Here is a 14,071-nt window from a genome sequence, read left to right as displayed (position 1 = left end):
TGTTTTCTCCATCTTCTTAATCAATGTTTAAAAAAATAATCATATCATTACCTGCAAGCGCATCTTTATTGCTATACTAAATTAGAGCAGTTTCATTGCATATTGTATTTTTATGCTATTTTTAATATAAAATATAGAAAAATGCTAAATATACCATACAATAACATATTAGTAAATATCGACTTATGAGATTTTCATTAACATGTCTAATCTTTTTATAAAATTGAGTATAATTTCTAAAATAATAAAATAGTGTGAAATTTTTGACAGTGATATAATATGTAATGCATATATGTAAATATGTAAATATTCTTTCTAATAGAAAAATGATGATAATGGTTGAAATGAAAACACTACAACTAGAATTTTAAAATTGTAATTCTCTCAAATTAATTGAACATGACCTGTCATGTTCAATTAGTCTACTTATAAAAGGAAATTTGTAGATAACTTAATGCAATTTATTTTTTATCCAAACCATTCATTTTCTAAGAAATTAGATTATGAATTAATTAAATATAATAGGTCATGTTGAATCTAACTTGAGAGTATCTTGATCTGAAATTTTATTGTAACTTGCAACAAATTAGTGTAGAGTCACCCCGAGATAAAAATTTAATTTGCAGGAAGCTATGCTCAATTTTTTGTTCGAGATTAACTTTAAGATACGAAAGTAAAAGTTCAATTTTTTTCAAATATTTTATTAAATTTAAGAGTGCTAGTTAAAAAAACAATTCAAAACTGTAATATGGTTTACAAATTTTTTCGATTTTAGAACAATAATAACTTTTTTCTACAACATGGATACTATATATATAATACATATCATTCCGACGTCTACATCACTTTTTATAAAAAGTGTTCCGAATTGCAAAAGTGTAGTAATTCGTGTTTTAAATTGCCAAAGCTGAAAGTTCTTTTAAAATTGCTAAACTATGATCTATTTTGCAATTATCCCAATTTAGAACAATCTTCAAAGTTCAAGATTTCTTTTAGAAATCATGCCAATTTAAAACAGAATTCTCCTTAACAAACCGAACAAAGAATTATTTTCCCACAGAATTAATCAAACTACTAGCAGGAAGTTTTCTAATCCCAGTCTCTACCATCATTTTTCTCACAACAGCAGCAACATTCCACTTCTCCACCCCAGCATTAATATTAGATAACAATACATATTGACCACAATGCAACGGCTGCAATTGGAGTAGCCTCTTCCCCACTTCATTTCCAAATTCAATTGCTCCATGAATCTTACAAGCACCGAAAAGTGCACCCAAAACAGAAGAATCTGGTTCAAATGGCACTCTTTATAACCTCACTTGCTTCTCTCAATAATCCTGCACTACCTAATAGATCAACCAGACATCCATAATGCTCCATTTTTGGCTCCACACCGAAACCGCTCCGCATTGATCGAAACACCCTCGTACCGAACTCAACGAGCTTGGCACGAGCACAGGCAGTAAGTATAGCAACAAAAGTAACCTCGTTTGGTCGCATACCATTTTCCCTCATCATTTCAAACATATCTAAAGCTTGTTTTTCTCTTCCATTATTAGCAACAGAAACATTCCAAGAACAAATCTTTTTACCAACCATGTTGCTAAATACTTTATGCCTATGAGCTATAATAATTATTTGTAATATTATCAAAGTTTAGGAAAGTTCAAATCCATATACATCCCAAAGAATATATTAAATTTTATTTAATATGTGAATTAAAAATTAAAAACAAATTAAAAAAAATTCAGCAATAAAAAATAAAATTGTTTAATGGATATAGCCGTTTTATTTTGTATTTATCATTCTTTATGAATAACGTATCCGTCTTCTTTTTTACGAGATATTTATTTTGTTATTTTTTATGAATGATTGATTTGTTCATTGCATATAAAGGATTTATTATTCTTCTATTATAAAATTAAAAATTTAATTCATATTAAATTAGAGCGGTTATATAATTATTCAAACATTTTGTTCTACATTAAATTATTAAAATATTCTTATATTTTTTTAAATTTTTATAATTGTAACTTTTGGAATTAATGAAAGATTTATTTTATGTAAGAAAATGTTTAATAGTGAAAAACAGTCAAATCTTTTTAACTTTTTACAAATTTATACAAAACATTCAGAGTTTGTAAATCTATCCCTGCTTGATATGTTTTTTGCTATCAACTTTTAATTTAAATAGATTTAAAACAACAATAAAATTTTATATTAAATTCTTTGAGCTAAAAAGATAAATTAAGATAAAAATGAATAAAAAGATTAATGGAATTTGCATAAAATGAAATATTAACATAATTAAACTAATTGAAAAACTATTAATTATTATAATAAAATTATCAAATTTTTTTTTATCAGAAAATTATCAAATTGGAATTCTTTATAAGTTCTAACTAAAACGCAAACTGGAGTGCATAAAACGCAAAAGAAAAAATGTCAGCGGCAGCTATACTGTCACCATCTTCCTTCTCCAGAGTTTTCAATATAAAATCTCTCCTAAAACCATCGTCGTCCCCAGCATATCGTTTACTGCGCACACACTCAGCTAATCTCTCCACTTCCCGTTTCCAAGTTCGTTCAATGGCTGACTCAGCTTCTTCTCCATTCAAGAAAGTCCAAATCCAAAGAGACAACACTGTAAGCAATTTGATTTTTACTTGCAGCTCTTTTTAGCACAAATTTGAAGTCAAAATTTTGATTTTATATTGCATTTTAGTTGGGTTTGTGATGATTGGCTGTAATTTGATTGATCAGACATTTGATGCGTACGTGGTCGGCAAAGATGATGCACCTGGCATTGTTGTTGTTCAAGAATGGTGGGGTGTGGATTTTGAGATCAAGAACCATGCTCTTAAAATCTCCCAGCTTGAACCTGGATTTAAAGCTCTCATCCCAGAGTGAGTATCTCTTGTATCTACCCTAGGTAGCACCGACATTTCATTCAATCAACGTGTCCTGTTTCAGAAATGTTTAGGACACGAAACTTCAATTTTTACATTGGAAAACCTAAAATAACACGACCAACGAGCTGTAGCTCAAATGGTATAAGCGCTGGACAGTAAATTGTCAAGGTCGTTGGTTCAATTCCTCCCACAAGCGCTCCCCCTCCCCCAATTATCAAAAAAAAACCTAAAATAACACGGTTTCTCTGTGTTCGTGTCAAAGTATCCTGTTTTTACGTGTTCGTGTCCGTGCTACCTAGTTTGTACCTCATTTCAATTGGATATAAAAATTCAAACCTTTTAGACTTTTTAAAAATCTAATCGAAACGTTTAATTTCAGTACTTTTACTCCAATTTTAAAAATGGACATAAGTATAAAATTACGAAAATTAAGCGAAACGTAAAAAATAGTAAAAATACATGTTGAACTGAACAATTAGTGAAATCAGGTTAAAATTATTATTAATCTGTTTTAAACTTGGTTGAAATTGCCGAAATTGGATGTTTTGGTTAGAGTTGGAAGGAGGTAAAAAAGTTTGAATTTTTTAGACTAGTAGGCCTTATGTCAAATATGTTTTTCTTTGTGTTTTAGTTTGTATCGAGGAAAGGTAGGCTTGGATGCTGCTGAAGCTCAACACTTGATGGATGGTCTTGATTGGCCAGGTGCTGTTAAGGATATTGGTGCTTCTGTTAATTGGCTCAAAGCTAATGGTTCAAAGAAGGTTACTAATCTATTTCTTAGAATTTGATCTATTGTGTCTTTTCGCCAATTACCTATCATTGTCGTTAAAAGCATATTGTTTGATTTCTTCATTGTGCCAGCATCTGGACTAGTGTATTATGGTTAAACTTATTGTACCAATAAGAGATTAAGCTTTATGGATTCACTTGCGCAAGTTAAGAGAAAACTATTAGTGTGTCGAACTGACTTTATTCGACATTTTTTTTAATAAAAATGATTTCAGCATACATGTATATGAGTTAGTTCGTTGTTTATCTGAAATAATATTTTGCCTAAAGATGAGAGAAAACTCACATTCTACTTTAAAATATGGCATTTCTACTTACATTTTGCTTGGATGTTAAATTAATTTTTCTGGTAATTATTACAGGTAGGAGTTACTGGATATTGCATGGGAGGGGCTCTTGCTATTGCAAGTTCTGTTTTGGTCCCTGAAGTTGATGCTGTTGTCGCATTTTATGGTGTTCCTCCATCACAGCTAGCAGATGCTTCCCAAGCTAAGGCGCCTGTCCAGGCTCATTTCGGAGAGCTTGATAGTTTTGTTGGTTTTGCTGATGTTACGGTATGCCATCCCTTATTTGTCATCAATTTTAATCTTTATCCGTCAACATGTTTTTTTAATTAATTTTAGTTCTTTTTGTCCCCTGCTGAGTTTTGCAACTAGTTTGATGTGGGTTAATTGCAATTAGTATTCCTTAATAAGTTTTGGTTGTTGGATTTCATTCTTCCAGCTGAAATAAGAGGGATTTAAATTAAATGAGAAAAATTATACGTAATGAGAGCTTGCATGGAACTCCCTATCAACTTCTGTAAAAAAATTATATATCTAAATTGATATCAATGCTCTCTTCTTTATATGTAGTTCTTTTGTATTTTGTCATCTAAACTCAATTTTTGCAATAAAATATGGCACTTTGCAGCAAACCAAGCAATTTTTAAGACTATTTAAGCGTCAGCACAAGAAGAGTTCCACAATAAAATTACTAGCTTAAGGTCTTTTCACCTCCCCTTCTCTTCAGTTTGAAACACTTCACCATGAAATGTTCTATGGTGCCTACTAATTATTGATATTGATCATAGATAGTCCAGTTGTCGTCATTTGTAACTTTTTACCACAGAACCTCACTCCCACCCAGCCATCTGTGTAATGATGATCAACATTAACGTAGTATGATTGGCTCATTTTTGTTTTTGACTTATCATGTTTGAGCTCACCCATTGTGGATCACTTAAATTATCGTTGATATCCTTCCCTAATGTGCTTCAAGCATGTAAAGTCCAACTCTTAGCTGTATATATCTTTTGATACGTCTAACATAATTGGAAGATAGAGTCTTAACGACACAAAATAATGTTGGATAAGTTGAGTCGAAATGTTTGTATACATTCTTGTGTCGCACTCTATCATGTAAGCATACACATTGTATGCTAGGTGATAAATATATTATGTGGTGAACATGATATCAAACTGCTTAATTTATCCGAATTTTAAAAATTTCAGGCTGCCAAGTCATTGGAGGAAAAGCTGAAAGCGTCAGGAGTTCCTTCGGAGGTGCATCTTTATCCCGGAAATGGACATGCATTCATGAACAGGTCAGTTGACGGTGTGAAAAGGAGGAAAAGCATGGGAATGCCTGACGAGGATGAAGCTGCCGTTGACCTGGCATGGTCACGCTTCAGATCATGGATGATTCGTCACTTATCTGCATAAATTACAGGTTAGCTCCAAGTATATATTGGATGTTCGCTTGCCAGCTTGAGTAGAAACACATCCTAGTATTTCCACCGTGCCGAAAGGCAAATACTATACTCAGCGTTTAACAATTAGGACTTTGTGACTTTCTAAAATGAGTTAGTATGCTTGTAAATTGTAATAATCGCTGGCGATGCGGTTTGGCGTGCGTTCTTCTCTGCGCATTTTGTTTGTGCATTTCAGTAGGATTATGTTTAAGTTGTGGACTTTCTTTGATTATCGGATTTATGTCTTGGTTTACTGAACTGTACTTTTTTGTGGGCTATGAATAGTAAATTAAGACATAGTCACATAACTGATCTTAAGGGTTCTTTTGGGGTGAAAATCAATTAGTTTGCTAAGCAAATTGCTTCACAAAGTGATGCTTGGAATTAAATTTTCATCCATTCTAGTGGAAATAATTTATCTTCAGAATTAATTTCTACTGTTTCTTTGCCTTGAAAAGAAAATTCAACTATTATATTATATTATACTATACATGAAAGTGAAATCGAAACGACATAAAATACCAACGACATCAATTATGTGTATAAACATTAAACAAAGAGTGGAGAATTGCAAAGGAAGGGTAAGCATTATCCACCCGCCTAACAAGTCAAAACTAATTTAGAAAATAACACATTTGATTCTTATATATATTAAAAACTACTCTTTAATCCTTATATTGTATTTTTAATAATTTAATTGTTTTTAAAAGATTTATCAATTTAGCAAATTATGACTTCTTATTAATTTATTATTAAAAGAATATTTTACTACAATAATATAATAAAACATTTTTTTATATAGTAACCTTTTTTATTTTGTTAATTAAAAATAAAAAACAATAATACATTTAAAAAATATAAAGATATGAAATAATTTATTTTTTATTTTGACTTTTATGAAAATATTTATTATATAGAAGTATACTCTTATGTGTATTTTTAATATATATATATATATATATATATATATATATATATATATATATATATGTGATATAAAAAATAATCAAATAACTTGAAGCTTCTATCGTCATCAATAAATATTAAATATTATTAAATATGATAAAGTAATGTGAGTATAAATGCAAAAATAGTTCAAGAACAAATAAATATTTTTGACAAATGTTGACCTTTGGTCATTTTAGTAGTTTTTATGTATGTTTATGTTTAAAAAATGGAGAAATTCTTAGGTAGACTCAGTCCACCACGTCATCCGTAGACTAAACCAATCATATCATAACACTTCATTAAAATGAGGATATTTTTATAATATTATTATTTAAAAGTGTATGCAAATAACAAACAAAATTACAAGAATACCCTCATTTTAATGAGGTGTTATGATATAATTGACTTAGATGTGGTGGACCGAGTCTACATAAGAATTTCTCAAAAAAATGATGATGTGAGTTTTTGTTACAATACAAATGAAAATTTTAAAAAATATACTTATAATAAACACGCATACAGAAATATGAAAGTGTCAAGAATAAAAAAATTATTCTATAGATTAAATTTTTATGAGAATTTTGTTTTGGATTAATTACACTAACTAGAATCTATTTTTTCATGACTAGTTGTTATAATTTCAAAATTCAAATAACATTTTAGTTAAATTATATATTTAAATATAGAAAAACAAGAAGAGACATACTGCAACTTAAATATAATAGTAACATTTTCTATTAGTAAATTTATGCCTTTGATTGAATTAAAAAAAATTATGAAGTACATTTTTTTATATTGTAATAATAAATTATTACAAAAATGTTAACATCTTTATAAGTATTGATTAAATTATTTTAAAAAAAAAAATTTGTAACAAGAGAATACCAATGTTCTTTTATTAAATATTTAAAAAAATCGTTAATTAACATTTTTAATCTAATTATATATTTTATTTGCAATAATTTTCATGATAAAATTATTTTAACATTTATAATACTTAAACTAATAATTAAAACATGATAATCTAAATTAATTTTATAATTTATGTTACTATTTTTTTAATATTTTTTATTATTTATATTTCGGCAACATATATTTGTATTCATATTATTTTTCATCGTTTTATCAAGGTACGTAATCATATTTTATATAATAATGTAATTTCTAAAATTAATATGTATAATAAAAAAATTTGAAATACTCATTAAAACTATTTTACTTAAAATAGTATATTAATTCAATACTAATTATTTAATTGGTAATATAAAGCCAAAGCAACGCTTGGCAGTTTTGCTAGTTTCTAATAATTTATGCAAGGATGATTAACCTAATGTAATGTTTGTAGATGCATGGTCGAAGTTTCTTCATGGCAGGTCATTGTAGGGGTGTGCATTCATTTCTAATCAAACCAAAACAAATTAAAATTTGATTTTTTTGAATCGAATTGAAGTGTTTCTATAAGAATTTTAATTATTTCAAATCGAGTCAGATTAGTCAATTACATTGATTTTCGGCTCGGTGTGGTTTATACTTGAAATGAGATAAATGTAGTGTAGAAATAGAAAAATTATACAATACAACCGTTGCGCTATGTCATTCGTGCAATAAAACAATAATGTGTCAGCCATATAGAATATTTAATGATAGAAAAAAAAGTAGTAATTAAAAAATTTCCTATTATAATTGTTCATTGGTTTTATTTAAATATGGTGTGATGGTTGTGTAAGATAAATTCTCGTAAAAATATATATCCTAGGTTTTATATCTAGGTACATAGTGAGCAAGTACTAGATGGATCAGTATTCGTTATTATTTAATCACAAATGTGATTTTGTTGTTTTGCTATACATACCTCTTCTACAAATTAATGCTATAAGTGATAACCTTAGCAATTTTAATCGATTAGGGACAATATTCATTAAATTCATGTCAATAAATTCAAACTGTATAAAAATGAATGTGTTTATCTCTTATTGATTAAAATGACTAAGTATGAGTTAATTTATCTAATTTTTTTTGCCCAAAAGATGAAAATCTTCATTGAAAAAATCGACTATTACAGTCTCGTATCTAGCTACACCACTTGTGCTAGGGAATTGTTACAAAACAACGGATCTCTAAGGGCTTTCTTGGCTACATCATGAGCCACCCAATTACAATGTCTATAAATAAATGTAAAATGAGTGAAATTAGACTGCTCGCAAAGAACTTTACAGTCGATCAAAATCACTTCACAATCGCTGCCTACATTGCCTTTCCCGGACATGAAATCAATAATGGATTTAGCATCTCCTTCGAAAAAAGGATTCCGAATCCGAAGTCTTCGAGCTAGCAAAATCGCTTCTCTTAACGCCAATGCTTCAATCAAAGCCGGAGAGGACACATTATCAAAACTTTTTGCACAAGAATGAATTGGTCTGCCGTCATGGTCTCGGGCAACACACGCACCAACTCCCATTTTGTCATCCTTTCGATAAGCACCATCAAAGTTAATTTTGATCTCACTAACCGGAGGAGGAGACCATGTTGCATTTGCTGCTGCCTCAGAATCCCTACTTGGTGCGTTGACAGTCAGGCGTCTAGGAGTGAGCCTGGAAAAATCATTTTGGAAGCGAGTAGCCGTTTGTAGAACCTCTATAGGATTGCTATCCAAGTCCGAAAAGACCAAAGCATTGCGAGCTTCCCAAATAGCCCAGAACAGAATAATCGTTTTTCTGAGAACTGCTGCAAACATCTGAAAGTAAACTGGAAAGCGAACACCAAAACTATTGAATTGTTACCAACATGAACTTTAATAAATCTGTAATCACTAGCTATTTATATTAAGTAAACTGCACTATAATAAATCTATTACCAACAACAATTCAATTGTTTTGAGAATTCAATGAGTTTTACCTCAAGTGACAAATGCATCTTTCAAAGTTTAAAAATAAATGTATTTGGAATACATTTCTTATTTTCTTGATTGGTCGGTCATCCAAGTCAAATAATTTGAACCCTTAAACTTCTACAAAATTTCATGACTATATTATTGTTGTTGATTTCCTTTTTTTTTGTTGAAGTGTAATATGCTATTATATTATATAAAAATATAGTAATTAATTGAGGCTTAAACATTATTAATCTAGTTGAGTTCAAAAACAAATTTTATCAATTTAATTGCTGATTTAATAGTTTTAATAATTGTTATTTTATCAATGAATTAATACTATTATTGTCATGAATGTTGTAGCAATCTCACCTTCAGAGAACAAATCTTATGCCGACATTAATGTTTTGCTAAAAGAAAAATGATTAATAAATATTTATTTAAAAATGTTGGTAAATAAATATATATATTTCATGAAATAAAGATAAATTAAATATAGTTTAAAATATTAAAAATCGAAAAAAAAAATTAAAAAAATCAAAATTTTTGTCTGATATAAACAACGCCAAACAACCTGATATCAATTTTATTTTTTAATTATTCATCAAAAAAAATTTATTTTTTAATTCAATAAACCTCTAATAAGTGAACCTAATTATTTTTTACTGGCAAGATATGCTTATCATTATCATTTTTATTATACAGTCTTCTCAGCCTAAATTTTGGCCTATTTATTTGCCCAAGTCAATCTTTATCAACTTCCCAAATTAATTTAATCTGTAAGAGATATTGAAATCGCTGTCATGATATCTCAGTTGTTAACCTTATGATATTATTTTCTCATTCAACTATAGAAGCTTTGAACAAATTAAATATTATAGGTTTACACCCATACAAAAACAAATTTAATTAATATCACGAGCTACATTGCCTTTCACTATTCAGAATTTAACATTTCTAGCTTTTTAGGTGAAGATAATAACACAAGTCATCATTTTTTTCTCAAATAATTTTACACAGCACTCGTAATTTAACTCCGTAAAAATGCCGATAAAATGAAAACTTTTAATATATTCATAATTTTAACAATTTTACTATAGTATGATTATTTTTGAATTGGCGTCTTATTTATCGAATGAATCCATAAATAATAGGTAGCACGGAAACGAAAACGGAAAACGGAAACGACATGAAGCAGACACGGGAAAACGACAATTTTTTAAATAAAGGACACGAAATGTGGGAGAAACGTGTAAATTATAAAAAAATATAGAGACATATTTATAATATTAAAAATTATAAAATATTATATATTTTAAATTTTATACGTTTATGTCAATTAATAAAATAAATAAAACATAATCAAATTCAATAAAATAAGAAGATAAGTTTGATTGTAGATAAAGTAAACAATAAAAATTGTGGGCAATTGATTCAAAATAATAATTAGTTGAGAATTTTTTAAATTTTTTTATAACTATATAATTTCTTTTATTTAAAGAAACGGCCCGAAATATTTCCTTATGAGTTTTCGAGAGTTTTCGAGAATTTTTAATTTTCAAAATATTTTGAAAATGGGACACGCAATTTGGCTGCTTAAATAATATGTCATTAAGTGTTGAAGTTCTTTTCCGTCGCCAAATGGTCTCTAAATTCATTGCTAAATTTATAATTATTGACACGTTTGTTTTCGGTCAGCAAAATCTGTTGTTTTTAGTAGTCATCTTTTGTAGTGTCATGTGTTTTTCACTTACATGGTTATCATTTCATAGTAAATTATAAATCAATAGTTTAATAACGTGAAAATTTTAAATATTATATTCTTTTTAAAAAAATTACTCTTTAAAATTATGTTCATATATGACAAAAATTTAAATGGATGCACACTTGCATTCGATGGATTTGACATGTCAATCACGTTTTTTTAAATTCATTGAATTTCATTACATCAAATATAAAATAATTATTGTTTGCACTGGCCCAAAAAAAGCTCATATGGGCTAATTCGGGTTTTTGAGCCCAAAAGCCATCAACTATCCTTTTGTTCCTATCTTAGCTTAGTAGTTATCTTTTTTAGTTATTATCTTATTTTTAGTCATTATCTTAATTATTTAGTTTAATATTATCTAAATAAGAAATTGTATCTCATTAGACTAGGTTTTCTATTTTAGGGTTTGTCCCCTATAAATAGCTAGCTTTAGGTTTGTATTCTCGACAACTCAAATCAATCAAAAAACAAACTTCAAAGCCCTGTGTTTTTCTATCCCCAACCTCCGCGGTTGGTTAATTTAGGAGTAGGAGTAGTTCAAACAATAATCTCGCCTGGGTTTCTTAACCTCCAGATTAATGTTTTAATTTAGATAAATCAAACCCTGTTCAACTTTTTAGACCGAACCGGTTAAAGCATCGATCCACACGGTACCCATCTATAAATTCAAAGATTCGAGTTTGGAAATATTTTCCTGCGAACATCTCTGTTTGCACTGGCCCAAAAAGAGCTCATATGGGCTAATTCGGGTTTTTGAGCCCAAAAGCCATCAACTATCCTTTTGTTCCTATCTTAGCTTAGTAGTTATCTTTTTTAGTTATTATCTTATTTTTAGTCATTATCTTAATTATTTAGTTTAGTATTATCTAAATAAGAGATTGTATCTCATTAGACTAGGTTTTCTATTTTAGGGTTTGTCCCCTATAAATAGCTAGCTTTAGGTTTGTATTCTCGACAACTCAAATCAATCAAAAAACAAACTTCAAAGCCCTGTGCTTTTCTATCCCCAACCTCCGCGGTTGGTTAATTTAGGAGTAGGAGTAGTTCAAACAATAATCTCGCCTGGGTTTCTTAACCTCCAGATTAATGTTTTAATTTAGATAAATCAAACCCTGTTCAACTTTTTAGACCGAACCGGTTAAAGCATCGATCCACACGGTACCCATCTATAAATTCAAAGATTCGAGTTTGGAAATATTTTCCTGCGAACATCTTTTGGCGACTCCACTGGGGACGCGTTTATGGTGAGCACAAAAACCGGAACGATGAAGGAAAGTTACAGGTGCACTTGTGTTGGAACAATTGCTGTTGAAACTTATAATTCTAAAAAGGCTGAGTCGCGGACTAGGTCGCTCTCTTTTAGACGTTTCAGCTCGAAGGTGCAAAGCTGACGATCAACCACGTCGTCCCCAGGATAAAACAGCCGAACTACTGTCACCACTGCACTGTGATGACAGCTCAAAAACACTTATTCTGATTGCTCAAGATTGGAATTATAAACACTGATGTGTTTTTCTTTACTCAAGACTGAGCTCTGGTTTCTGGTGTCTTTCACAAATGAGAGGACTGCCTCTATTTATAGGAAAGTTGAGGGGGACAAAACATTAAAAGCCATTAAAACTGAAATCTGTTTTAATTAAAATAAAATCAGTCAAATAAAATTAAATGTGAGGGAGCTGATTCAGGGATAATGTTTAGTTGCAAAAAATTCAAATAAAAACGTTACAAAAAATTAGTGCTCGAACCGAACCAACCAAACCAAACCAGGCCAGGCCAGGCCGACCGGACGGACGGCGCGCGCGCGCGTGTGTGGTAAATCGGTAAGGATTTAACTCCTAACCCACTCACAAAACTGGGTACCCCTTGGGGCCCAAACCCAAGTGAGTAAATGTAATATCCCGTATTTTTTCTCTTTATTATATTTGCATTCCTCGAGATTTATGCAATTTATTATTATTATTATTATTAAATTAAATAATATCCATGAGTTTCTTAGGTCTATGATGCATTAATAAATTGATCCATGGTTAAATATAAACTTAGCCCATGCAATAAGTAAAATGAAAAGCCCATGCATTAATCAACATGAAAAGCCCATGCAATAATCAACAAAGGAAAGCCCATGCAATTTATAAAAAATGAATCAGGTTTATTATGCAACATGAAACCTTCTTCTTCCTTTTGCATATATATGCTTCTGTTACGACTCTTTTTCTAACCTAAACTTCCATCATTGAATCAAACTCATCTGCCACCCTTTTTTTTTCTTTTCAAACTCAGAGACCATAAACTTCATCAATCCTCATTCTTCATTCCAACTCCATTGAACTCAAGCTCGGTGAGTTTCCCTGTTTCATTGTTTTTGGTTTAAGCTTATAAACGGCGTTCCGTAAATTGATTCGTTCTTCTTCGTTTCTTGATCAAATCCAGTTTCGTTTTGTCGATGAGATTGTAGACACACGCCTCTTCAATTCCCTATCTCGGTTTTGCAAAACGGTACGTAATCAATCCCGTTTCAATCGCCGCAAGTTTATCGTTTTGGGTTTGATATTCACTGTTCTTGATTAACATGTCTACTGCCGAATTCTTGGCCATTGTTATTGTTATGATTCTTGTCGTATTGATGACTATAATCTCATGTTTTGTTATTTGATAACCGGTTTGTCTGGTGTTGTCTTTAAACTCATTGTTTGATTCGTTTCGATGTCGATCCGACATAGACTATGCCTGAGTTTGTTCTTATAGTTGATGTCAATGAGTTGTTGTGTTCTGTTGTTGGTTTATATAAATTAGGTTGATTATTAAGTGAGATTTATTGTGGTTTTAGAAGAAAAAAGGATTTCTCCTTTGGCCATGAATATGCTGTTTCAGTTCACGGTATGAACATGTGATTATGATTTCATATTTTGGTTGCCTTAGTTGATTTCTCCATAAATAGAGTTATATGGAATTGATTTGCTACTGTTAATGGGTTCTTATTTTAATATTGAATTCATGGTGCTTGAATTGAAATATATGGCAGTGATGATTGTTTGGTTAATTATGGTTTT

General features: G+C 29.9%; 2 protein-coding genes across 2 annotated transcripts; one reads left to right on the top strand and one right to left on the bottom strand.

Moving 5' to 3' along the window:
- Positions 1-2,419: 2,419 nt before the first annotated feature.
- On the top strand, positions 2,420-5,689 carry LOC126657535 (uncharacterized). The gene is made up of 5 exons (XM_050352239.2): positions 2,420-2,649; positions 2,767-2,909; positions 3,547-3,676; positions 4,067-4,258; positions 5,198-5,689. Exons 1-5 carry the CDS (start codon positions 2,446-2,448, stop codon positions 5,405-5,407), a joined length of 879 nt encoding a protein of 292 aa, XP_050208196.1. The 5' UTR covers positions 2,420-2,445; the 3' UTR covers positions 5,408-5,689.
- A 2,769-nt stretch (positions 5,690-8,458) lies between these two features.
- On the bottom strand, positions 8,459-13,616 carry LOC126657216 (uncharacterized). The gene is made up of 2 exons (XM_050351877.1): positions 13,577-13,616; positions 8,459-9,129 (listed from the first exon to the last, which is right to left on the bottom strand). Exons 1-2 carry the CDS (start codon positions 13,614-13,616, stop codon positions 8,459-8,461), a joined length of 711 nt encoding a protein of 236 aa, XP_050207834.1.
- Positions 13,617-14,071: the final 455 nt, after the last annotated feature.

This window comes from Mercurialis annua, linkage group LG7 (assembly GCF_937616625.2).
Source record: "Mercurialis annua linkage group LG7, ddMerAnnu1.2, whole genome shotgun sequence".
NCBI classification, from domain to species: Eukaryota; Viridiplantae; Streptophyta; class Magnoliopsida; order Malpighiales; family Euphorbiaceae; genus Mercurialis; species Mercurialis annua.
This window is presented reverse-complemented; position numbering and strand designations above follow the sequence as displayed.

Bases quoted from the DNA above. Each gene is read 5' to 3' on its own strand.
- LOC126657535 (XM_050352239.2), top strand. From the start codon at position 2,446: ATGTCAGCGGCAGCTATACTGTCACCATCTTCCTTCTCCAGAGTTTTC. The intron at 2,650-2,766 runs GTAAGCAATTTG...TTGATTGATCAG, and splicing joins AAATCCAAAGAGACAACACT to ACATTTGATGCGTACGTGGT. The intron at 4,259-5,197 runs GTATGCCATCCC...TAAAAATTTCAG, and splicing joins TTGGTTTTGCTGATGTTACG to GCTGCCAAGTCATTGGAGGA.
- LOC126657216 (XM_050351877.1), bottom strand. From the start codon at position 13,616: ATGGCCAAGAATTCGGCAGTAGACATGTTAATCAAGAACA. The intron at 9,130-13,576 runs GTGAATATCAAA...TTCGCTTTCCAG, and splicing joins AGACATGTTAATCAAGAACA to TTTACTTTCAGATGTTTGCA.